The sequence below is a fragment of the Gorilla gorilla genome, chromosome 7, assembly GCF_029281585.2.
Source record: "Gorilla gorilla gorilla isolate KB3781 chromosome 7, NHGRI_mGorGor1-v2.1_pri, whole genome shotgun sequence".
Classification (NCBI taxonomy): Eukaryota; Metazoa; Chordata; class Mammalia; order Primates; family Hominidae; genus Gorilla; species Gorilla gorilla.
Window position 1 is genome coordinate 106,022,835 of NC_073231.2, and position 27,461 is coordinate 106,050,295.

Here is a 27,461-nt window from a genome sequence, read left to right on the forward strand (position 1 = left end):
AGATCTATCAGTATTTAAATTCCCATAATGCCTCTAAAGCCTGAGTTAACTTTAAGGCTATTAACTGGATATTTAAGCATCTGTTTAAATATTGATTTAGTATGCTTGTAGAATTGTATTTTATTATTTTTGATAATATAGGCTGTATTTGTTTGCTAAGGTTGCCGTAACAAAGTACCACAGACTGAGCAGCTTAAACGAGAGAAATTTCTTTTCTCACACTTCTGGAGGCTGGAAGTTTGAGATCAAGGTGCTAGCAGGGTTGGTTTTTTCAAGGCCTCTCTCCTTGGCTTGTAGGCGGCCGTCTTCTCCCAGTGACTTCACAGTCTGTCCATACATGTATGTCCGAATATCTTCTTCTTATAAGGAAACCATTTTTATGGGATCTGGGCCCCCTCTCATGACTTCATTTCACCTTCATTAGCTTTTTAAAGACTCTATCTCCAAATACAGTCATGTTCTGAGATACTGTGGGGTTAGGACTTCAACATATGAATGTTGGGGGATACAATTCAGCCCATAGACAGGTTATAATTGTTTTATGTATAACTGAAGCTGAATTTCTCTACATTCTTATGTTTACCTTAGGCTTGCTTGTTGCCAGTAACTGTTTCTTTTCTAGGAGCATATCAGCGCTTCCCACTGTAGTTGCCTATAACAATCGAGCTCAAGCAGAAATCAAATTACAGAACTGGAATAGTGCTTTTCAGGATTGTGAAAAGGTCTTGGAGTTAGAACCTGGAAACGTAAAGGGTAAAAAATATTATAGAATTCTTTTACATTTACAGCAGGATCCATTAATAAAGACCATTTGTAGATACTTGTAATGTTTACATTAAAAATATTTCAGATAAACTCAAATTTCTGTATGTGAATCACCAACTTCATAAAGTTGCTTTTAAGTTGAACTTGTAAGTTAAGCCCCTGATTATTTGTACTGAAGTAGCTAATAATCCCAGAGGATTTAATAAAATACATATATATTTTAAAGAAGTATCTCAATAAACAAAAAACCAACAACAACAAAAATAAAATAAAAGAGAAGTATCTTGGCCAGGCACAGTGGCTCACACCTATAATCCCAAAATTTTGGGAGGCCGACGTGAGACGATTGCTTGAGTCTAGGAGTTTGAGACCAGCCTGGGCAACACAGCAAAACTCTGTGTCTCAAAAAAAAAAACTCAAGCTTGCATTTGAACATTCTTTTTCTCCAAAAAAAATTAAGTATAACTTAATATAGATTTTCTGGTATTTATAAATATAATAAAATAATAAGCCCACACTGGACCTCTAGAACCTTCTCCCAGCTTCTTTGTGGATATTTCCACCTAGGTGGCTATATATAATTTTGTTTGTTTGTATGTTTGTTTTTTTGAGACCGAGTCTCATTCTGTCACCCAGGCTGGAGTGCAGTGGCGTGATCTCGGCTCACTGCAACCTCTGCCTCCTGGATTCAAGTGGTTCTCCTGCCTCAGCCTCCCAAGTAGCTGGGACTATAGGCGTGCACCACCACGCCTGGCTAATTGTTGTATTTTCAGTAGAGAGATGGGGTTTCACCATGTTGGCCAGGCTGGTCTCGAACTCCTGACCTCAGGTGATCCACCTGCCTCAGCCTCCTAAAGTGCTGGGATTACAGGCGTGAGCTACCACTCCCAGCCTGTTTTTGTTTTTTTGAGATAGGGTCTCACTCTGTCAGCCAGCCTGGTGTGCAGTGGTGCAATCTTGGCTTACTGCAACCTCCACTTCCCAGTCTCCCACCTCAGCCTACCAAGTAGCTGGGACTACAAGCATGTGCCACCACACCCAGCTAATTTTGTTTGTATTTCTTGTAAAGATGGGGTTTCACTATGTCGCCCAGGCTGGTCTCAAACTCCTGAGCTCAAGTGATCTGCCCACCTCGACCTCCCAAAGTGCTGGGATTACAGGCATGAGCCACCAAGCCTGGCCTGCTATAAATAATTTAATTTTCATTTTAAATTAATAATTTGAATAACTTAATTCTAAATTAAATTTGTCCAAAACTGACTCTTTCTGCCAAAAACCTGCACTCTATTTTGATTCCCTGTCCCTCTGACTGACCACCTTGTCATGGTGTCATTTCAGGCCTGAAATATGCAAATCAGACTCTATTCTCCTTTTCTGTTATCAAGAAGGAGTCATTCCAAGAGGGAGTGACATACATTATAATAGACACATTATATTTCTTTAAATTTTTATGGATTCAAATAAATATAAACACTTTTTCACATGGAATGTATCCCTTTTTGCCTATAAACATGGTGGAGGTGGCAGAAGCCATGGGAGTGCTAAGGGGAAGCCTGGTGCATCACCTGCCACTGTCATTGCCATGGATTGCCCTCCATTTACCAATAAAGTCCTGTTGGGCCTGTGTTTTATGCAAGCTGGTCTCTGTCACAGAGTATGGCTGGGCTCCCAGCTTTAGGCAGCAGCCCACTGAAGGTTTTGCCAACCCCATACCACTGCTCTGCCAGGCCCCGTGCCAAGCACTTTACATGTATTAACTCTGTTAATTTTAACAAAACCCTTGGCCGGGCACAGTGGCTCATGTCTGTAATCCCAGCACTTTGGGAGGCCGAGGTGGAGAGATCACCTGAGGTTAGGAGTTTGAGACCAGCCTGGCCAACATGGCAAAACTCCATCTCTACTAAAAATTAAAAAAAAAAAAAAATGGAGGGGTGCAGTGGCTCATGCTTGTAATCCCAGCACTTTGGGAGGCTGAGGTGGGTGGATCACTTGAGGCCAGGAGTTCGAGACCAGCCTGGCCAATGTGGCGAAACCCCATCTCTACTAAAAACACAAAAAATTAGCTGGGCATGGTGGCAGGCACCTGTAATCCCAACAACTTGGGAGGCTGAGGCAGGAGAATCACTGGAACCCAGGAGGCAGAGGTTGCAGTGAGCTGAGATCACGCCACTGCACTTCAGCCTGGGCGACAGAACGAGAATCCATCTCAAAAAAACCCATAATAAATTTAAAAAAAAATTGCTAGACGTGGTGGTGGGCACCTGTAGTCCCAGCTACTTGGGAGGCCGAGGCAGGAGAATTGCTTGAACCTGGGAGGCAGAGGTTGTACTGAGCTGAGATCACGCCACTGCACTTCAGCCTAGGCGACAAAGCAAGACTCTGTTTCAAAAAAAATAAATAAATACAGAATATGTTAGCATTAGGTAAAGCTGAGTTAAGGGACACAGGAACTCATTGTACTATCTCTGCAACTTTTCTGTAAATCTCCAATTATTCCAAAATAAAAAGTTTTAAAAAAGGATAATCATTATATCATGAATATTTCTTCATGGAAATTCCCTTCAGAAATCTGTGTAGCAATAGCAATAGCTAAATTATATTTAAAGTGCAGTGCTACAGTTTTAATTAAATTTATAGCAAAATGATTTCTCATTTAGATTTTCATAGCTCATTCTAACACTAAAATTCAAATTGGTCAAATTTATAATTATGTTTTTAAATAGCATATTAAAATATGTCAGATAAAATTTCTCACTTTTCAGGCAGGCGCCGTGGCTCATGCCTGTAATCCCAGCACTTTGGGAGGTTGGGGCAGGCGGATCACGAGGTCAGGAGATCGAGACCATCCTGGCTAACACGGTGAAACCCCATCTCTACTAAAAATACCAAAAAAAATTAGCTGGATGTGGTGGCATGAGCCTGTAGTCCCAGCTACTTGGGAGGCTGAGGCAGGAGAATCGCTTGAACCCGGGAGGCAGAGGTTGCAGTGAGCCGAGATTGTGCCACTGCACTCCAGCATGGGCAACAGAGCAAGACTCTGTCTCAAAAAAAAAAAAAAAAAATTCTCACTTTTCAGAATTACCAAACTTGATTCTTTTTCAAAGTAATGACTTATTACACAAAGTTCTCCTTATATAATAGTTAATGATGAGTCTAGAGAGGCATTCATTGTCAGTATTAAATAATTACCAAATTATACATTGAAACGTAACCAAAAAATCAAATGCGAATTATCAAAGTGCTTAATTTCTGGACCTAACTGACTTAAACATCAGGATTCTCTCAGTTCCCTATGCTAAGTCACTCCTTCTAATCATTTTAGAGATTGCTATACAGATGTCACTAATGAGCCATATTCTGAGCTAGATGCTGGTCAGTAATATACTTTTTTTTTTTTTTTTTTTTTTGGAGACAGAGTCTTGCTCTGTCACCCAGGCTGGAGTACAGTGGCACAATCTTGGCTCACTGCAACCTCCACCTCCCAGGCTCAAACAATTCTCCTGCCTCAGTCTCCTGAGTAGCCGGGATTACAGATGTGTGCCACCATGCCAAGCTAATTTTTTTTTTTATTTTTAGTAGAGATGGGATTTTGCCATGTTGGCCGGGCTGGTCTTGAACTCCTGGCCTCAAGTGATCTGCCCACCTCAGGCCCCCAAATTGTTGGGATTACAGGTGTGAGCCACTGTGCCTAGCCAATATACTAAATTTTGATAAGGGATTTTATGTTTTCAAAAAGTGGCTAAATAATACTCGCCATAATTATAAGAAGGAAAGGATTATTATCGGTGAAAATCATTCCGATATTGCAATACAATGTGTTGCCTGTGAAGGGTTGAGGTATGAAATCTCTTAGTTCTTGGGAAACCTGGTGGGGCCTGGGGCTGCCAGAGAGCCAGAGGGTTGTTATAGAGGGGACAGCTGGCTGATGTAGCCTCTTTTATGTACCTCAGTGTCATCTCCTATGTGTGTATCAACATGAAAAAAGGTGTAGTTGAGCTTTGGGTAATTACATCCTAAAGTATTCTGTGCTGCTCATATTCTTCCACTTGCCAAATATGTTGTAACCATAATGCCACATATTAAAAAACATAACTTTTATACTGGTAAATTTTCAGCTCTTCTGCGTCGTGCTACTACATATAAACATCAAAACAAGCTCCAGGAAGCTATGGAAGATTTGAGTAAAGTACTAGATGTTGAGCCTGATAATGATTTGGCCAAGGTAAGTATAGAATGTGATTTCTCACCTAATTCTGTAGTTGGCTGTTTCTGTATTTATTTTAAAGTGGTATCAATCTTGCCAAACAAATTATGTTGAAGATCAGGTCACAGCTTTAAAAGGTAGGTATATTCCAGACACCCCAAAACGTTAACATCTATTTGAAGTGGAAGAAAGCAGAATCTTAAAATTTTTTTTCAAAACTATAAACCTTCCTCTGAAAGACAAATATCAATTTTTCTTTTTCCTATAGTGTTGTAGGCAATGTTTTTCTCTGAGCCACGTGGAGTGGTATAGAAGGTACCTTCCTAGGTAGGATTAGGGGTGAACTCCATGGCCATTGAAGAGTGTTTCTCTTTGTAATGAGCATGGTAGCATTTGCTACCTGACTGAGCAGACTGACTCAGTTATACACTTAGGGGATCTGTATTCACGCCTAAAGAATAGAGGTAAGTGTCAAGAACTGAGATTTTCCCCTGCTTACGAATGAACAAGGTGGCCTACCAGAGGATACAAGATATCCTGAGTCAAACACGAAAAGACTTTGTCACTCCAAGCAGATGAGCTTCACGTTCATGTCAGTTCCCCTTGCTCCCAAGTCCCACAAGGGTGACATAGAGTGGCCCAGATGGATGTTGCACACTCAATGGATGTGATGGCTGACAAATCAAAAATTTAGGAAACCAGCTGGGTGCAGTGGCTCATGTCTGTAATCCCAGCTCTTTGGGAGGCTGAGGCAGGCAAATCACCTGAGGTCAGGAGTTCAAGACCAGCCTGGCCAACACTGCACTCCAACCGGGGCAACAGAGTGAGACTCCATCTCAAACAAACAAAAATTTAGGAAACCTGCTTCTTTTATGATGGGGTATAAGCAAACCTGCCCAATCTCTGCCCCATAGGGAAGCATCACCTTTATTACACTGGAGAGCCAACACACCTGCCCTCTCCGCTGCAGATGAATACTATTTCTGTTTGCCAAGGTTGTTCTCAGTACAAACATCCTTAGAGATGTCCAGAAAGAAGGTGGTTTAGTGCCTCTGCTGGCAGTATAGTCAGAAATAAGAGAAACCCATGGAGAAATTGTTACTAAGTTTCCACACACACCTATTGGGTTACCTATCCCACTGTCTCTGAGTGGCATCTAATGTTCCTAGGATATCAGCTGCTTTTGTCAAGTCAACATTTTAGGTTTAGGTTTAGGGCCTGGCTTAGTATTTCCTTTTTGTAATGGTTATGTTTATTTATTTTTGAGACAGGGCCTTGCTCTGATGCCTCAACTGTAGTGTGGTGGGAACATGGCTCACTGCAGCCTCCACCTCCTAGGCTCAAGCAATCCTGCCATCTCAGCCTCCTGTGTAGCTGAGACCACAGGTGCACGCCACCTCCCAAAGTGCTAGGATTACAGGCATGAGCCATTGTGCCTGGTTTCAAATGCATTTTTATCTTAATCGTATGCAAAGATTAACTCAAAATGGATCATATACTTTTTGATGTAAGATATAAAATGTAAAAGTTCTAGAAGAAAACATAAGAGAAAATCTTTATGACCTTAGACAAATATTTCTTATGTAAGACATGAAAAGTACAATTCATAAAAGAAAAAGTTGATATATTGGACTTCATCAAAATTTTCTACTTTTCAAAGACACTATTAGAAGAATAAAAGATAAGCCACAGCTGGGCACGGTGGCTCACACCTGTAATCCAAGCACTTTAGGAGGCTGAGGCAGGCAGATCACTTGATCCCAGGAGTTTAAGACCAGCCTGGGCAAGACAGCTGAACTTCATCTCCACAAAAAATTTAAAAAGTTAGCCAGACATGGTGGTGTGGGCCTGTAGTCCCAGCTACTCGGGAGGCAGGGGTGGGAGGATAATTTGAGCCCGGGAGGTCAAGGCTGCAGTGAGCTGTGATTGCACCACTGTACTCCAGCCGGGGCAGCAGAGGGAAACCCTGTCTCAGAAACAACAACAACAACAACAACAAAACAAAACAAACAAAAAAGCCACAGACCACAGACTGGGAGAAAATATTTGAAAATCGTGTATCCAACAAAGGATGATATATCTATTTTTCATCAGAGTCAGCATAAAATATTTCAGAATTTTCAGCATTACTCTAAAACAGTAATGTGGGCTGGGTGTGGTAGCTCACGCCTGTAATCCCAGAACTTCAGGAGGCTGAGGTGAGAGGATTGCTTGATCCCACGGTTTGAGACTAGACTGGGCAACATAGTGAGACCTCATCTCTATATTTTAAATAAACAGCATATGTAGCATGATTTCATTTGTGTAAAACTGTACATCTCTGTGGGTATATATGCATAGAAACATCTAGAAAGATGATTATCAAAATGTTAATAGTAGTATCTGAATGGCAAGATTTTAGTTGATTTTTTCTTTATTTTTTATACTTGTTACGCTGCTTTTTGTGTGTGTGTGTTTTTTTTTACAGTGGACATGTATGATTACAATCAAAGGCCACCAAAAAAAAGCCTTGTCTTAGTTGTATTCATTTTTCAACATCTTTATGTTTTTAACCTGAAAGAATGGTTATATTTATTATTAGAGGAAAATATTTTCTTTAATATGGTAATTATGTTGCAGAAAACCTTGTCAGAGGTTGAAAGAGATCTGAAAAATTCTGAAGCTGCATCTAAGACTCAAACCAAAGGGAAAAGGATGGTTTTTCAGGAAATAGAAAACTCCGAAGATGAAGAAGGAAAAGACAGCGGAAGAAAATATGAAGATGGCGGTGGAGATAAGAGTAAAATATTTTTTCTATTTAGGTTATGTAAAAAACTGCCTTTTAATATGATGAGCTGGCTCAATTTTTCTATTCGTACAGAAATTCGTAATCTATCAGTTTTTCTAGCTTTGCCTTGTAAATTCACAAGCCAGTTTTGCTCATCTTTTTCTTAATACAGCTTGGTAGAATCTCTCAAGCCCATTTTCCTTCTTAACCTGTCACCTTTTTCTAGTGCTCAGTTTAATTCCTGGTCACCACCTTTAAATGTAAATGGCTGTGTTTATTTGACGCAGACCATTTGCAAGTTAACTTTAAATATCTCTCTTTGATAATTGTTTTGTATATATCTACTTGATTGCAAACAAATGTGTTGGTTTCAAAACAGGTATGGGTAGCCCCATTTATATGCCAAAAATGAATGTATTACTAGAAAATTGCTATGTGTGTTTTTCAAAAATATTTTAAATATGCAAAAGAAATAAGTATAATTTAATACTTGAAACAATATTTTAAGAGAATCTAGACTAGATAAAGGGTTATCTTCATAATATAAAACATCGAAAGTTTTGTCAACTTCGAGGGGAAAGATTTGCCTCCTCACTTGACAAGGGACATAAAAACTTTTCCCTCCGTCATCTGGGCGCGGTGGCTCACACCTGTAATCCCAGCATTTTGGGAGGCCGAGGCGGGTGCATCATTAGGTCAGGAGTTCAAGACCAGCCTGGCCAACATGGTGAAACCCTGTCTCTACTCAAAATACAAAAATTAGCTGGGTGTGATGGCATGCACCTGTAATCCCAGTTACTCAGGAGGCTGAGGCAGGAGAGTGGCTTAAACCCGGGAGGCGGAGGTTGTGGTGAGCCAAGATGGTGCCACTGCACTCCAGCCTGGGCAATAGAGTGAGACTCCATCTCAAAAAAAAAAAAAAAAGAAAAAAGATTTTTCCCTCCTTCTTGAGAACACCTGAGCAACTGGCAGTGGCAGGGCAGTGGAGGGGGGAGATATTATCAATTTTGAAAATCATTCACAAGTAAAAATCAACTTGTAAGTAATTTGACAGAATATTCTAATTTTGAGAGAGATACAAAATGTTCAGTTCATTCAATTTTAAAAATAAAGAACGAGTTTTAATTTTTTTAAGTGACAAAAAATAATGCAATGTATACACTTCAGATTAAAATACAATCAGTTAAGACTGGATAAAGACAAAGGAACAGAAAGGGAGGGAGCGAGAAAGAGGAAGACAATCAGAGAGGTGAGAAGGAAGAGAGAACATAAAAAGGATTGAAAAGGGAGAAATTAAGGTAACCAGTTTTTCAAGGATTCAGGCTTGCCTTTTAGCCAGATTGTAAATACGATCTGGCAGCAAATCTTCTTAGGGTTTATATTGAGCTTTGCATAATTAACCATATGTCTTACAGTTAAAGGAAACCATTTTAAATCTTATCTGAAGTGAGATGAAGTATAAACTATATTACTTCCTATTATTTTAAAATTGTTATTTTAAAATTTTATATATAGTAAAAATGGACCTTTTGAATATACAGTTCTAATACATGTACGGTTTCATGTAACCATCACCATAGTCAGGATACAGAACAGTTCTACCACCCAAAAAGGCCTTCTTGCTGTCCTTTCAGTGAAACCCTTCCCTCACCCCAGCTCTTCTCTATTCCTATAGCTTTACCTTTTCCAGAATGTCCTATAAATGGAACTGGAAAGTATGTCACCTTTTGAGTCTAGCTTCCTTCACTTAGCATGTCACTGAGATTCATTCATGTAGCTGCATGTATCATTGTCTCATTCCTTTTTACTGCTGAGTAGCATTCCATTAATAGTTGTACCAAAGTTTATACATTCGGTTATTCAAGGACATTCAGGTTATTTCCAGTATTCACTAATCATGAGTAAAAACTGCTATACACACTCATTTGCAGGTTTTTGTGTAAACATATGTTTTCATTTCCCCTGAGTAAATAGCTAAGAGTGGGACTGCTGGGTCATACGGCAAGTATATGTTTAACTTTATTGGAAGTTGCCTGACTGTTTTCCAGAGTGGCTATACCATTTTGCATTGCCATTAGTAACATATGAGAGTTCTAGATGCTTCTCGTCCTTGCCAGCATTTGTTATTGATTTTTTTTCCCTTTTTACCCATTCTATTAGGTGTATAGTGGTTTCTCATCAGTTTTAATTTGCATTTTCCTGATGAGAATCTTTTTATGTGCTCATTTACCATCTCTATATTACTTTTTGTGAAGTTTCTCTTCAAATTATTCCACCAATTTTCAAAAATTGGGTTGTTGTTTTCCTACTGTTAAGTCCTGAGAATCTTTTTATAATCTTGATGCAAGGTCTTAAAATTTTTTTGTCTGTAGCTTTTTTCATTCTTTTAACAGTCTTTTACAGAGCAAAGGTTTTTCATTTTGTAGAAGTACAATTTATCCAGTTTTTTAAATGGACTGTGCTTTTAATGTTATATTGATGAACACTTTGCCTAAGTCAAAGTCATGAAGATTTTCTTGTAAGTTTTTCTTTTTCAGAGATAGGGTCTTGCTCTGTTGTTCGGGCTAGAGTGCAGAGGTGTGATCATGGCTCACTACAGCTATGATCACTCTTTATTATTTTCTTCCTTCTGCTTGTTTTTATGTTCATTTGCTTCTCTTTTTCTTTTTTTCTTTTTGAGATGGAGTCTCGCCATTTCGCCCAGGCTGGATTCAAGCTCCTGGGCCAAAGATTCTCCCACCTCAGGCTCCCGAGTAACTGGGACTATAGGCACGCCACCGCACTCAGCTTGCTCCTCTTTTTCTAAGATAGTTTCTCAAGACAGAAGCTTGGAATATTTATTTGAGAATTCCTCCTCCGAATATAAGCAGTGGATGCTGTAAGTTTCTTTCTGATAGAAAGAATATAATTTTTAAGCCAGGCACAGTGGCATGCACTCATAGTCCCAGGGAGCTCAGGAGGCTGAGGGTTGCTTAAGGCCAGAAGTTCAATCCCAGCCTGGGCAACATAACGAGACCCCATCTTTTTTTTAGAAAAATAATATAATAGAAATTTTAAGACCAGTAAGTTCCCTTTTATCAGAAAAGTAAATTGAGATGAAGTAGAATAAATAGCTGGAAACTCAGACATAATCTTTTCATCTTAAAATGAAATGAAATCAATTGAACTAGTTTACATTCACCTCTAGTTACATTGAACTAGTTACATTCAAACAAGTTACATATCAAACACTCATTGTTTGATAGAGTGTGAAAAGAGGTGCTAGAGCCTTGGACACAAGAGAAGCAACCCCAGTCACTTTTAGGAAAATCATGTTAAAGCCCAGAGGAAAGTTATCAAGTTGGAATCTTTACATGTGGTTCTCCATCTCATCACATTCCGGGAAAGAATTCCCAGTCATTATGGGGTATGTTCCAGGACCATGGAAAAAGGCAGCAATTTGTGTTTTTTAACCTTGGCTGGTAATGCTGTCCCTTTATGATCTCCACTCGGGTTGGCCAGGCCCAGTTCATCCCGACTGGGGTATAACATAACTGATGAATTTAATTTAACAACTGACAATTATTGAGCACCTACTCTGTGTCAGGTGCTGAGATAAGACAATTGATAGGCTTTCTTTGCCTCTCCTTCTAAGGGCCAGTATTAACAAATTGCCTATTGGCCAGGATGATTACACCTGGGGATTTGAGTTCATGGGCTTTTTCCTGGAAGCTCCCTATCTGTTTGCCTTCTCTAGTAGAGATCACTTAGAAGGAAGAAGTGGCCATTACCATACAGCTGTAGCTGTCGAAGAGTTTGGTATTTATTCCATCTATCTCCTTACAGAGACTCAATCAGAGGAAAGTGAGCATCTACCCTCCCTTGCAGTGCTGTTGGTGTTGCTACTTAAAAATGAAAGCTAAGAAAATTAAAGTCACTCACAAACAGAATAAATATAGATCAGTATTTCTCTTGTGCTAGAACTGGCAGGATCAGGAGGGTGGAAGTCAGGGATTTCCAGGAGTTCAAACAATCAACAAAATCATAAAGGTGAATAATTTTGATTATGTGAAAATGAAAAACATGTATATGTTAGGCGCCATAAAAAAACTAAAAGACAAATGACAAACTAGGAAAGATGGCAAAGGGTTGATAACCTTATAATATGAAGAGTTTCTACAAAACAATAAGAAAAAGATGAGGTGCTAGTACAAAACTGGGCAAAGCATACAGACAAATCACTAATGAAGAAATAGAAATGATCAGTAATCTTTGTATTACTCATAAAAATGAAAATCAAATAGATTCTTTTTCTTTCCTATCGAATTGGCTGAGATAGAAAAAATAGTACCCTTTGTTGTCAAAAGTGAGGTAAGATAAGCATTAAAAATATTTTAATATAATTCATATATAGTAAAATCCATCCTTTTCAAATTCAGTAAATTTTAGTATATTCATGAAGTTGTACAACTATCACCACGATCTAATTTCAGAACATTTTTATCATCCCCAAAAGAAATTCCATACCCATTGGCAGTTACTGCCCGTTTTACCCTTCCCCTGGCCCCTGGCAACCACTAGTCTAATTTTGTTTGTATGGATTTGCTTATCTTGAGTATTCCATACAAATGGAATCATAGTATGTAGACTTTTGTATCTGTCTTTCACTTAATGTTTTCAAGGTTCATCTATGTTGCATCTTGCATTAGTACTTCATTCCTTTTTTATGTAGAAATAATATTCCATTGTGTAGATAATACCAGATTTTCTTTATTCATCAGTTGATGGACCTTTGGGTTGTTTCCACTTTTTGGCTATTATGAATAATGCTGTCATGAACGTTCATGTACAGATTTTTGTTTGAACAGATGTTTTAGATTTTCTTGTGCATTATTTGGGACTGGAATTGCTGGATGATATACTAACTCTGTGTTTAACTTTGAGGAAATGCAGACTGTTTTCCAAAGTAGCTATCCCATTTTACATTCCCACCTGCAATAAGGGTTCCAATTTCTTTACATATTTGCCAGCACTTGTTATTGTCTGCCTTTTTGGCTATAGCCATCTTAATGGGCATGTAGTGGTAACTCCTTACGGTTTTAATTTGCATTTTCCTAAGAACTAATTATGTTGACTGTCTCTTCAATCCCTATGGGCTATTTGTATATCCTCTTTGGAGAAATGTCTATTCAAGTTCTTTGCCTTTTTTTTTTTTTTTTTTTTTTGAGATGGAGTTTCACTCTTGTTGCCCAGGCTGGAGTGCAATGGCATGATCTTGGCTCACTACAACCTCTGCCTCCCAGGTTCAAGCAATTCTCCTGCCTCAGCCTCCCGAGTAGCTGGGATTACAGGCTCCCACCACCATGCCTGGCTAATTTTTTGTATTTTTAGTAGAGATGGAGTTTCATCATGTTGGCCAGGCTGGTCTTGAACCCCTTACCTCAGGTGATCCACCTGCCTTGGCCTCCCAAAGTGCTGGGATTACAGATGTGAGCCACTGCGCTCAGCCTCTTTGCCCATTTTTAATTGGGTTATTTATCTTTTTACTGTTGAGTTGTAAGCATTTTTTATATATTCTAGATACTAGACCCTTATTAAATATGATTTGCAAATACTTTTCCCATTCTGTGGGCTATCTTTTAAGTTTTTTGATAATTTCCTTTGATGCAGAAGTTTTTTGTTTTTTTTTTAGGGTGCAGCAACTCATTTTGACTTTATTTTTTTATTATACTTTAAGTTCTAGGGTACATGTGCACAATGTGCAGGTTTGTTACATATGTATACATGTGCCATGTTGGTGTGCTGCACTCATTAACTTGTCATTTACATTAGGTATATCTCCTAATGCTATCCCTCCCCCCTACTCCAACCCCATGACAGGCCCCGGTGTGTGATGTTCCTCTTCCTGTGTCCAAGTGTTCTCATTGTTCAATTCCTACCTATGAGTGAGAACATGCAGTGTTTGGTTTTCTGTCCTTGCGATAGTTTGCTGAGAATGATGGTTTCCAGCTTCATCCATGTCCCTACAAAGGACATGAACTCATCCTTTTTTATGGCTGCATAGTATTCCATGGGGTATATGTGCCACATTTTCTTAATCCAGTCTATCATTGATGGACATTTGGGTTGGTTCCAAGTCTTTGCTATTGTGAATAGTGCCACAATAAACATACGTGTGCATATGTCTTTATAGCAGCATGATTTATAATCCTTTGAGTATACCCCCAGTAATGGGATGGCTGGGTCAAATGGTATTTCTAGTTCTAGATCCTTGAGGAATCACCACACTGTCTTCCACAATGGTTGAACTAGTTTACAGTCCCACCAACAGTGTAAAAGCGTTTCTATTTCTCCACATCCTCTCCAGCACCTGTTGTTTCCTGACTTTTTAATGATCGCCATTCTAACTGGTGTGAGATGGTGTCTCATTGTGGTTTTGATTTGCATTTCTCTGATGGCCAGTGATGATGAGCATTTTTTCATGTGTCTGTTGGCTGCATAAATGTCTTCTTTTGAAAAGTGTCTGTTCATATCCTTTGCCCACTTTTTGATGGGGTTGTTTGTTTTTTTCTTGTAAATTTGTTTGAGTTCTTTGTAGATTCTGGATATTAGCCCCTTGTCAGATGAGTAGATTGCAAAAATTTTCTCCCATTTTGTAGGTTGCCTGTTCACTCTGTTGGTAGTTTCTTTTGCTGGATGCACAAGTTTTTAATTTTTATATGAAGTCCAATTTATTTTTTTTCAGAGCCCCCCTTAAGAAAGATTTTTTTCAGATTTTTTTCTTTTGTTGCTTGTACTTTTGATATCATATATAAGAATCCATTGTCAAATCCAAGGTTTAAAAACTTACTCCTGTGTTTTATTTCTTTTTCCTTCCTTCCTTCCTTCCTTCCTTCCTTCCTTCCTTCCTTCCTTTTTTTAGACAAGGTCTTACTCTGTTGCCCAGACTGATATGCAGAGTGGCACAATCATAGCTCACTGCAGCCTCTAACTCCTGGGCTCAAGTGATCCTCCTACCTCAGCCTCCCAGGTAGCCTGGACTACAGGCACATGGCAGCATCCCTGCCTAATTTTTTCATTTTTATTTTTTGTACAGACAGGGGTCTCACTGCGTTACTCAGGGTGGTGTTGAACCCCTGGGCTCAAGACATTCTCCCACCTCAGCCTCCCAAAGTGCTGGGATTACAGGCATGAGCCACTGTGCCTGGGCAACTCCTGTGTTTTTCTAAGATTTTTATGATTTTAGCTCTTGTATTTAGGTTATTGGGTTATTGATCCATTTTAATTCTTATATACAATGTGAGGTAAATGTGTGTGGTATTACATATGTGTGTGTGTATATCCATATATGTATGTTTTTTGGTCATAGTTCCTGATTTATACAACTCCCATACCCCTTGTTACAGACTTTTGTCATAATGCTGGCTATCTGAGGCTTCAGGAAACAATCTCTCCAGATCTCCTTTCACCTTCCCCAAGGCAGGACTCTAATCTTACTCTGCCTTTCTGATTGTGGGTCAGAAGACCCGCCCCAGAGAGGGTCCTGCCACATACTCTGAGGGAAGGAATGCTGACTTCAAAAATTTTCCTTCCGATAGCTGAACACAGGGAGGTTCCTGGAAGGTGCCTGGCCACCCTAGGCACCTCTTCCTCTGTAACCCTTGCAGTATCCTTTGTAATAAGCCATTAAACATGTTGTCTGGAGTTCAGTGAGCTGCTCCAGCAAATTAATTGAACTCAAAGAGGGGGGGTCATGGGAACCCTAACTTGAAACCTGTTGGTGAGAAGTTCTGGAGGCCCGGACTTGTAACTGGTGTCTGGAGTAGGAGACAGCCTTGGGGACTAAGCCCTCATCCTGTGGAATCTGACACTATCTCCAGGCATGTAGCATCAGAACTGAACTGGAAGATGCTCAGCTAGTATCCGCTGCTTGGTGCCTGGGGATAAACCCTCACACATTTGGTCACAGAAGTCTTCTATGTTGATGATTATTGTGGTGGTGTAAGAGTAGAGGAAAAACAGTTTGTGAGAGTTTTTCCAAAAGAGCGTCCAACTTAGTTTTGTTTTCTGTTTTGTTTTTGTTTGTTTTTAGTATGTGGAAATCCAGTTGTCACATCACCATTTGTTAAAAAAAAAAACAAACCTGTTCTTTTCCTACTGAATAGACTTGGCACCCTTGTCAAGAATCAACTGGCCATAGATGTATGGGTTTACTTATCAACTCTCAGTTCCTTTCCACTGGTCTATGTGTCTTTCCTTATGCCAATACCACACTGTTTTGATTACTCTAGCTTTTAGTAAGTTTTGAAATCCAGAGGAGTGAGACTGGGTGCAGTGGCTCACGCCTGTAATACAAGCACTTTGGGAGGCTGAGGCCAGAAGTTCAAGGCTATATTGAGCCTACCACTGCACTCCAGCCTTGGCGTTTGTGCTGGTTAATACTGAGTGTTAACTTGATTGGATTGAAGGATACAAAGTATTGATCCTGGGTGTGTCTGTGAGGGTATTGCTGAAAGAGATTAAGTCTGGTGGGCACAATCTAATCAGCTGCCAGCGAATATAAGCAGGCAGAAAAACATGAAAGGAGAGACTGGCCTAGCCTCCCAGCAGCCTACATCTTTCTCCCGTGCTGGGTGCTTCCTGCCCTCGAACATTAGACTCCAATTTCTTCAGTTTCGAGACTTGGACTAGCTCTCCTTGCTCCTCAAGCTTGCAGACAGCCTATTGTGGGACCTTGTGATTGTGTAAGTTAATACTGAATAAGCTTATATATATATATATCTCCTATTAGTTCTGTCCCTCTAGAGAAACCTGACTAGTATAGATTTTAGTACCCAGAGTGGTTCCAGAGGAACAGAATATTAAGGATGCAGTTCTTTCGTTGGTTTTGGGGTTTCTGGAGTTGGCTACTTAATATGATTAGACCCCAAAATGCTAAGGACTCTACTTCTAATAGTATGGAGAACACTGATAGTCCTTGGTGTGAACTGTTTAGAGAGTTATGCAAAATAAATGCATTTGACACTTCTGATTCATCACTCATGAGAGGCAAGGAGTTTAGTGACTCTATACATAGTACCTTTGACCATATGTGGAGAACCAAGGAACATAATGAAGCTGGTTGGTTGCTCCTAAGTTCAGTGGACAAAGTAGTGAAAGAAAATGAACTCAGGGATTCTGTCTCTCAGCTTCAGAAGCAGATACTGAGCCTCAAATCTGCCAAGATTGCCCTGAGTGAGAGTCTTATCTCCTGTAGAGAAAGAGCTGAAATTGTGGAAAAACAGACACAAGCTCTCATCATGCGAGTGGCTGACCTGCAACAAAACGTGTGTGCACAGCCTTGCCAGGTGTCTACCGTTAAAATAAGGGCATTGATTGGAAAAGAATGGGACCCTACAACTTGGAATGGGGATGTGTAGGAGGACCTTGATGAAACTGGGGACACTGAATTTGTAAACTCTGATGAACCTTTCTTTTGCCAGAAGGAACAGATTCCCCATACCCAGTAGTGGCAACATCCCCTCCCTGATCCATGCTGCCATCAGCCTTTCCACCTTTGTCTGAGGAGATAAATCCTGCACTGCCTGACGCAACAGTGATGGCCTCCCCTGAGACAGTTGCCAGGCAAGATAATGTTGATTCTCCTCAGAAGCCACCCCCAACAACCTTGTTTGCTTCTAGACCTATAACTAGACTAAAGTCCTGCCAGGGACCTCTGGCCAGCCCCTAGAGGTGAGGTTGAGAGTGTGACCCATAAGGAGGTGTGCTACACTCAAAAATAACTGTTTGAGTTCTCTAATTTATATAAACAGAAATCTGGAGAACAGGCATGGGAATGGATATTAAGGGTGTGGGATAATGGTGGAAAGAACATAGAGTTGGATCAGGCTGAATTTATTGATTTGGGCCCATGAAGTAGGAACTCTGCTTTTAATGTTGCAGCTTGGAGAGTTAAAAAAAAAAAAAGGTTATAATAGTTTATTTGCTTGGTTAGCTGAATTATGGATTAAAAGATGGCCCACTGTGAGCCAGCTGGAAATGCCTGATCTCCCTTGGGTTAATATAGAGGAAGGGATCCAAAGGCTTAGGGAGATTGGGATGGTGAACTGGATTCGTCACTTTAGACTGACTCATCCCAGCTGGGAGGGTCCAGAAGATATACCCTTGATGAATGCCTTGTAAAATAGATTTGTGAGGGGAGCACCTGCATCTTTGAAGAGCCGTGTAATTGCTCTTCTCTGTATGTCAGATCTAACAGTGGCAACTGCAGTCACTCACCTACAAAATTTAAATACAATGGGAATAATTGGATCCTGAGGTGGCAGGAGCCAAGTGGTGGCACTCAACCGTCAAAAGCAAGGTGGACGTAGCTACCATAATGGACAGTAGAGGCAAAGCAGCAATCAGAATAGTCTGACTCATATAGAGCTCTGGCATTGGCTAATTAATCACGATGTTCCTAGAAGTGAAATTGATAGGAAGCTTACTGCATTCCTACTTAATTTATACAAGCAGAAAACTTCTAGGTCAAATGGACAAAAGACTAATTTGAATTATAAAAACAGAGAATCATGGCTTTTCAATTAATTTCCAGACTTGAGCCAGTTTGCAGACCCAGAACCCGTTGAATGAAGTGGAGTCTGGGTCCCCTTGAGGAAGGACCCCACTACAGTACCAACAATTTATGCAGTGAATCTTTCTCCCATCCTTCCCCAAGGAGACCTCTGGCCTTTTACCAGGGTAACTGTGCACTGGGGAAAGGGAAATGACATTTCAGGGACTACTGGACACTGCCTCTGAGCTGATACTGATTCCAGGAGACCCAAAACATCATTGTCCTCCAGTTAAAGTATGGACTTATGGAGTTCAGGTAATTAATGGAGTTTTAGCTCAGGACTTACAGTGGGTTCAGTGGGTCCCTGGACTCATCCTGTGGTCATTTCCCCAGTGCCAGAATGCATAATTGGCATAGACATACTTAGCAGCTGGCAGAACCCCCACATTAGCTCCCTGACTGGTAGGGTGAAGGCTGTTATGGTGGGAAAGGCCAAATGGAAGCCACTAGAGCTGCCTCTACCTAGAAAAATATTGAATCATAAATAATATCGCATCCCTGGAGGGACTGCAGAGATTAGTGCCACCATCAAGGACTTAAAAGATGCAGGGATAGGGCTGGCTGGGCATGGTGGCTCACACCTGTAATCCCAGCACTTTGGGAGGCCGAGGCGGGCAGATCACGAGGTCAAGAGATCAAGACCATCCTGGGCAACATGGTGAAACCCCGTCTCTACTAAAAATACAAAAAAAAAAAATTAGCTGGACATGGTGGTGCACGCCTGTAGTCCCAGCTACTCAGGAGGCTGAGGCAGGAGAACTGCTTGAATCTGGGAGGCAGAGGTTGCAGTGAGCCGAGATCATGCCACTGCACTCCAGCCTGGCGACAGAGTGAGACTCTGTCTCAAAAAAAAAAAAAAGAAAGATGCAGGGGTGGTGAGTCCCGCCACATTCCCATTCAACTTCCCCATTTGGCCTGTGCAGAAGACCGATGGATCTTGGAGCATGACAGTGGATTATTGTAAGCTTAACCAAGTGGTGACTCCAATTGCAGCTGCTGTGCCAGATATGGTTTCATTGCTTGAGCAAATTAACACATCTCCTGGTACCTGGTATGCAGCCACTGACTTGGCAAATGCCTTTTTCTCCATTCCTGTCCATAAGGCCCACCAGAAGCAATCTGCCGTCAGCTGGCAAGGTTACCAATATACCTTTACTGTCCTACCTCAGGGGTATATCAACTCTGCGGCTTTGTGTCATAGTCTTATTCGGAGGGACCTTGATTGCTTTTTGCTTTGGCAAGATATCACACTGGTACATTATATTGATGACGTTATGCTGATTGGACCTAGCGAGCAAGAAGTAGCAAACACACAGGACTTATTGGTGAGACATTTGCATGCAAAGGATGGGAAATAAATCCAACTAAAATTCAGGGACCTTCTACCTCAGTAAAATTTCCTGGGGTCTGGTGGTATGGGGCCTGTCGAGATATTCCTTCTAAGGTGAAGCAAGATATTCCTTCTAAGGTGAAGGAAGATATTCCTTCTAAGGTGAAGGTGCCTTTGGCCCCTCCTACAACCAAGAAAGAGACACAATGCCTGCTGTCACAAGGCCTATTTGGATTTTCGAGGCAACACATTCTCATTTGGGTGTGTTACTCCAGCCCATTTATCGAGTGACCTGAAAGGCGGCTGATTTTGAGCAGGGTCCAGAACAGGAGAAGGCTCTGCCACAGGTCCAAGCTAATGTGCAAGCTGCTCTGCCACTTGGGCCATATGACCCAGCAGATCCAATGGTGCTTGAGGTGTCAGTGGCAGATAGGGATGCTGTTTGGAGCCTTTGGCAGGGCCCCATAGATGAATCACAGTGGAGGCCTCTAGGATTTTGGAGCAAGGCCCTGCCATCTTCTGCAGATAACTGCTTTCCTCTTGAGACAGCTCTTGGCCTGTTACTGGGCTTTGGTGGAAACTGAACATTTGACTATGGGTCATCAAGTCACCATGCAACCTGAACTGCCTATCATGAACTGAGTGCTTTCTGACCCATCTAGCCATAACGTGGGTTGTGCACAGCAGCCTTTCATCATCAAATGGAAGCGGTCTATATGTGATTAGGCTCAAGCAGGTTCTGAAGGCACAAATAAGTTACATGAGGAAGTGGCTCAAATGCCCATGGTCTCCACTCCTGCCACCTTGCCTTCTCTCCCCCAGCCTGCACCGATGGCCTCCTGGGGAGTTTCCTGTGATCAGTTGACAGACTAAGAGAAGACTAGGGCCTGGTTCACTGATGGTTCTACACGATATGCAGGCATCACCCAAAAGTGGACAGCTGCAGCACTACAGCCCCTTTCCAGGACATCCCTGAAGGACAGCAGTGAAGGGAAATCTTCCCAGTGGGCAGAACTTCAAGCAGTGCACCTGGTGGTACACTTTGCATAGAAGGAGAAATGGCCAGATGTGTGATTATACACTGATTCATGGGTTGTAGCCAATGGTTTGGCTGGATGGTCAGGGACTTGGAAGAAGCACCCAATGCTTCTGCCAGGACTACCATCCACGGACTCATGGAATGCCTTATCCGCCATCATGTTATTCCACACGGCATTGCCTCTGACCAAGGCACTCACTTTATGGCTAAAGAAGTGTGGCAGTGGGCTCATACTCATGGAATTCACTGGTCTTACCATCTTCTCCATCATCCTGAAGCAGCTGAACTGACAGAATGGTAGAATGGCCTTTTGAAGTCACAATTACAAAATCAACTAGGTGACAATACTTTGCAGGGCTGGGGCAAAGTTCTCCAGAAGGCCGTGTATACTCTGAATCAGTGTCCAATATATGGTACTCTTCCCCCCATAGCCAGGATTCATGGGTCCAGGAATCAAGGGGTGGAAGTGGAAGTGGTACCACTCACCATCACCCCTAGCAATCCACTAGCAAAAGTATTGCTTCCTGTTCTTGTGACATTACGTTCTGCTGGCCTAGAGGTCTTAGTTCCAGAAGGAGGAATGCTGCCACAAGGAGACACAACAATGATCCTGTTAAACTGGAAGTTAAGATTGCCACTTGGACACTTTGTGCTCCTCCTACCTTTAAGTCAACTGGCTAAGAATGGAGTCACAGTGTTGGCTGGGTGATTGATCCGGACTCTCAAGACAAAATCAGTCTACTCCACAATGGAGGTAAGTAAGAGTATGCATGGAATGCAGGAGATCCATGAGGGCGTATCTTAGTATTACCATGCCCTCTGATTAAGGTCAATGGGAAACTACAATAGCCCAACCCAGCCAGGACTACAAATGGCCCAGACCCTTCAGGAATGAAAGTTTGGATCACTCCATCGGGAAAAAAAACCACGACCTGCCGAGGTGCTTGCTGAAGGCAAAGGGAATACAGAATGGGTAGTAGAAGAAGGTAGTCATCAATACCAGCTATGACCACGTGACCAGCTGCAGAAACGGGGACTGTAATTGTCATGAGTATTTTCTCCTTTTGTTAAAAACATGTTTGTGAATGGCGTGAACCCAGGAGGCGGAGCTTGCAGTGAGCCGAGATCGCGCCACTGCACTCCAGCCTGGGCGACAGAGCGAGACTCCGTCTCAAAAAAAAAAAAAAAAAAAAAAATGTTTGTGCATGTATACGTTTGTACTAAGAAATGTCTTCATTTTATTTCCTTTTTCCTTTATCATGTGACATAAGATTTATTGACTTCATATCAGCATTTAAGTATTAACTTTATATTATAGTATTTGGGTTGGGGATTGGTGCATTTCTGGTTGTACAAAGGATAGTTGTATTATGTTAGGTGTAATTATGACCTTATTATTGTCTTTATTTGAAGATTATGTATAATCTCAGGAAATGTATATGGGTTCAAATTGACAAGGGGTGGTTGAAATGGTTAATACTGAGTGTCAACTTGATTGGATTGAAGGATACAAAGTATTGATCCTGGGTGTGTCTGTGAGGGTGTTGCCAAAGGAGATTAACATATGAGTCAGTGGGCTGGGGAAGGCAGATCCACCCTTAATCTGGTGGGCACACTCTAATCAGCTGCCAGCAAATATAAAGCAGACAGAAAAACATGAAAAGGAGAGACTGGCCTAGCCTCCCAGCCTACATCTTTCTCCTGTGCTGGGTGCTTCCTGCCCTTGAACATCACACTCCAAGTTCTTCATTATTGAGACTTGGACTGGCTCTCCTTGCTCCTCAAGCTTGTAGACAGCCTATTGTGGGACCTTGTGATCATGTAAGTTAATACTGAATAAACTCCCCTTTATATACATATATATATATATATATTCCTACTATATATATAATCCTAATATATATATTATATATCCTATTAATTCCGTCCCTCTAGAGAGAACCCTGACTAATATATCATTAGAATGAGACCCTGCCTCAAAAAAAAAAAAAAAAAAAGAAGAAGAAAAGAGAGTCCTTTGATTTTGCTCTATTTTTTCAGGATCTTTTTGGCTATTCTGAACTCCTTACAATATTGTATGAATTTAAGGATTGTCTGTTCCATTTCTGCAAAAAGTTTTGATAGGATTGTGTTGCATCTGTAGATTGCTTTGAGTAGTATTAACATTTTAACCTTAATAACAATAAGTCTTCCTATGATTACAGGATATATTTCCATTTATTCAAGTCTTTTAAAAAATTTCTTAAAGCAATACTTTTATCTCCTTGGTTAAATTTATTCCTAGGTATTTTATTCTTTTGGATGCTATTATAAATATAATTGTTTCCTTGGTTTCCTTTTTGCTCTGTTCATTGCTAGTGTATAGAAACACTGATTTTGGCTTGTTGATCTTATACCCTACAACTTAGCTAAATTTGTTTATTGCTCTAGTTTTTTTTGGTGGGGGTGGTGAAGGGGGTGGATTCTTTTTTTTTAATATAAATAGGATCATATAATTATGAATAGAGATACTTTTACTTTCTTTCCAATTTGGATGCCTTTTATTTCATTTTAGTGCCTAATTGATCAGTCTACAACTTTTAGTACAGTGTTGAATAGCCGTGGTGAAAATGGGCATCCTTGTTTTGTTGCTGATGTTTAGGGGAAAGCTTTCATTACTTTTATCTTTGAATATGATGTTGGCTCTGGGTTTTTCATAAATATACTTTATTATGTTGAGGAATTTCACTTCTATTCCTAGTTTTCTGAGTTTTTTTTTTTTTTAAATCATGAGAGCATGTTGGATTTTGTCATGCCTTTTCAGCATCAATTGTGGGATCATGTATGCAATTCTTTACTTTTTCTGTTAATGAGGTGTGTTGGCATTGATTGATTTTCTAATGCTGAACTACCTTTGTATTCCTGGGATAAATCCCACTTAGCCATGGTTTATAATCCATTCAGTATGCTGTTGAATCTGTTCGCTAGTATTTTGTTGAGGATTTTTGGTCTATCAACTACTCACACTACCCTACTTGAGGCTACACTGTTGGCCATTCATTCCTTTGATAGTTGTTATTGTTGACTCCTTTCTTCCCAAACTACTCTTGGTGTTTCTGAGGCAGTATGCGCTCCTATTTTTTTCTCTCATTTCTAGGCATTTCTGTGCCTACACTGTAGATTTTTCCTTTGTTCATCCTTTAAGTGTTAGTATATCTCAGGGATCCTTATGAGCCTTTGAGTGATCCCATCCACATCCAAACTTTTATTTTTATTTTTTGTAGAGATGGAGTCTTGCTATGTTGCCCAGGCTTGCTTCAAACTAGTGGCCTCAAGCAATCCTCCTGCCTCAGCCTGCCAGAGTGCTAGGATTACAGGGGTGAGCCACCTTGCCAGTTCCACACCCAAACTTTTTTTTTTTTTTTGAGATGGAGTTTTGCCCTGTCGCCCAGGGTGGAGTGCAATGGTGCGATCTTGGCTCACTGCAACCTCCACCTCCTGGGGTCCAAATGATTCTCCTGCCTCAGCCTTTTGAGTAGCTGGGATTACAGGCACCCGATACCATGCCCAGCTAATTTTTGTATTTTTAGTAGAGACAGGGTTCACCATGTTGGCCAAGGTAGTCTCGAACTCCCGACCTCGTGATCTGCCTGCCTCAGCTTCCTAAAGTGCTGGGATTACAGGCATGAGCCACCATGCCCGGTCCCAAACTTTTATATATTAATAACTCCCAAGTCACTGTCTCTGGATAAGGCCACTTCTCTGATCTACATGTGGAGCCACCCTCTGAACAGCTCCATTGCATTGTCCCACGGGTATCCCAACACCCAACAGAACTCACAAGTCTTTCATGTTTGGGCCTCTGTTTCCCTGTCCAGAGACTATCAAAGTTGTTCAGAGCCATTTCAATCTTAAGGAAAGAATGCTTTGCATTCACTTCAAATCTGGGTTATGGCTGGGCACAGTGGCTCATGCCTGCAATCCCAGCACTTTGGGAGGCCAAGGAGAGAGGATTGCTTGAGACCAGGACTTTGAGACCATCCTGGACAACATAGCAAGGCCTCATCTGTATAAAAAATTTTAAACATTAGCCAGGCATGGTGGCTGGCTCTCACCTGTAGTCCCAGCTACTCTGGAAGCTAAGGGGAGGATTGCCTGCCCCAGAGGTCGAGGCTGCAGTGAGCTATGATGGCACCATTGCACTCCACCCTGGGCAATAGAGCAAGACCCTGTGTCAAAATAAATACATACAAATAATAAAAATAAAAACAAATCCGAGTTATGCTGGCTTCTAGCTCTGTGTACTAGAGCGCATTCCTTAGCTTCTTGTTTCTCTGTTGCCTCATTTGTAAAGTGGGAATGATAATACTTGGTATTAGGATTAATGTGATCCATATCAAGTTCTAAATTAACTGCAGCTCTTTAGTGATAGTACTGGTCAGACCCGAGGGGATACTGTGCAAAGGGGTGGAAAGTAATACCAAGCTGACCATTGTTTCTGCCGACCCTGACTTTTGTGCTTTCACCCAGTTTCTGGTGGAGAACCTGATTGACAGAAACCAGATTAAAACTGGAGCCTTACTCTAATAACTCTACTGGGTTTAATCTGCAGATTTATCTTTATAGCAAAATCTTTTTATTGTTTTAATAATTAAGATCCCTTTGGCTGGTGATCCAAATTGGATGTTATTCTGCTGTATAGAAAACAGTATTTATTAATGTGTTTTTATACTTGATGCTTGTCTTAAGGTGATCATCCACTGATTTTCACTTAAATAATTGTGCTTTTCTATTCCCTCTGTCTCTGTGCTTAAAATCTTGGCTTTACCATTCATGAAAAAGAATGGAAAATATATCCATTAAGAATCAGATAAGAATTCGTTAAAAGAGAAAGCTTGGAAATCTCTATATTTAAGTACTTTTTAACAGTGCTGTGAAATGATTAATTGCTTTGTTTTAAATATTGCTAAGACACCATAAATTAAATATTTATACATCCTTGTCATATTTAAAAATAGATTCAACAATTATTAAAGCTATTAATACCTGAACTCCTAATCAAAATCAAAGAAATTTTTAGTTTGAATAAGGCAACGGGATGGAAAATTTGCTGTTTTTAAGGCTCCCTTTAAGCTTAAAAACTAGGTGCCTAATTTGTGACTTTTTTGCTAAATTCACTTTTAAAATGACTTAAAAATCACTTACGCTTTATTTTTCTTTCAAATCTTTTTCTCCTAATCTTTTAAAATAAGGAAAGGTGCCTCCGTGTTGGGTATTATAATTGTATTCAAGTTTTTGCAACTCCATTCAAAAAAGTACGTATTTTGTAAGCTCACCTGGACAGGTGGACTTGATGAAGGGGATGGCTCTGAGATGCCGGTTTTCAGCCACAGGCCCTTCAGCGCTTAAACAGTTAGAGACAGGGTAGGTTTCTGGCCGAAGCCCGGGAGCCGAGTCCTCAGGAAGCCGCAGGAGCCCCGAGGGAGCGGACTGGGCCGACTGGCCCTAGAGGTCCGGCAGCACAGGCTCCGCCAGCAGGGGCGGTGCCCGACCCGGCTTCACCAGAGCCCGCCCTCCGCGCCGGGCGCCCCCGCGGCCTCCGCGGCAACTGCTCCCGGTGAGGCAAACCCTCACTTCCCGCATCCACTTCCTCACAGAGCCCGCGGAGCCGGTGGGAGCCGCGCGCGCCGCCCAGCCGTGCGTCATGGGCAACATCCAGAAGAAGCTGACTGGCAAAGCCGAGGGCGGCAAGCGGCCGGCAAGGGGCACGCCGCGGCGGGGCCAGACCCCGGAGGCCGGCGCGGACAAGCGGAGCCCACGGCGGGCTTCTGCGGCGGCGGCGGCGGCGGGCGGCGGGCAGGGCGCGGAGAACCCTGCCAGCCTGAAGAGCCAGGGCAACGAGCTGTTCCGAAGCGGACAGTTCACCGAGGCGGCCGGCAAGTACTCAGCGGCAATCGCGCTCCTGGAGCCGGCAGGTAGGTGCGCCGCGCCCCGCCGCTTCCCGGGCCCCTCGCGCTGCGGTTCACCCGACCCCCGGGGGCCCCGTGGGAGAGGCGCTGCCGCCTCCTGAATGACAGGCGCCGGCATCGCTGCATTCCTCCCAGGTGACTAAGAGCGCCGTGCCACCTGACCTCAGTGAGCAGCACCTTGGAATGCGGGCATGTTCCCGGCCAGGCACGTTTGCCTCCGTCCCCGCCGGGTTTTCCCTTGGTGGCTGTTGCGGGTAGCAGCTCCGTGGAGTTCTGCATGATCAGTCTGCAGGACTGCAGTGCCACCCCACCGGAGACCTCGGCCGTCTTGTAATTCTGGTGAACTGTGATCTTGCTAATGGATTTTAACTGTATTTAATTAAATGTGATTTTTAGGAAGTGAAATTGCAGATGATCTAAGTATCTTATATTCAAATAGAGCAGCATGTTACCTAAAAGAAGGAAACTGCAGTGGCTGCATTCAAGATTGTAACAGGTAAACTGCACGTTTTCAGGTTTGTCAAGAGATTGTTATAATTTCATTATGGTGAATGCAATATCCAAGATCCTAAATTTTCTGCCTAAGGATCTAATTTCTTAAGAGCTTTATGGTATGTTAATTGATTGATGCATAAAAATCATAAATTATCTTACGTATATGAAGAGAGTTATAGAAGATTGTGCACACTTTTTTCATTTCCACTGCTACCGCCCTAATTCGTGCTCTTTTCATATCACTCCTAGACTACTGCAGAAGCCTGATAACTAATTCCAATCCACTGCGGCATCAGAATAACTTTCCTGAAACATTGTT

General features: G+C 41.5%; 1 protein-coding gene and 1 long non-coding RNA gene across 4 annotated transcripts in view; one reads left to right on the forward strand and one right to left on the reverse strand.

The window, feature by feature from the left end:
* The window catches only part of SPAG1 (sperm associated antigen 1), an 84,347-nt gene that overhangs the window by 28,574 nt on the left and 28,312 nt on the right, over positions 1-27,461 (forward strand). For all 3 annotated transcript variants that reach the window (XM_031013654.3, XM_031013655.3, XM_063709408.1), the window contains exons 8-12: positions 623-753; positions 4,881-4,987; positions 7,589-7,748; positions 26,336-26,653; positions 27,044-27,143. In XM_031013654.3, the coding sequence (XP_030869514.2) occupies positions 623-753; positions 4,881-4,987; positions 7,589-7,748; positions 26,336-26,653; positions 27,044-27,143 (816 nt within the window). The remainder of the gene's footprint in view (positions 1-622; positions 754-4,880; positions 4,988-7,588; positions 7,749-26,335; positions 26,654-27,043; positions 27,144-27,461) is intronic.
* Positions 561-26,342, reverse strand: LOC115935573 (uncharacterized). Its single transcript, XR_004071181.2, has 2 exons — positions 26,015-26,342; positions 561-738 (listed from the first exon to the last, which is right to left on the reverse strand). It is a non-coding gene; the product is annotated as an uncharacterized lncRNA (long non-coding RNA).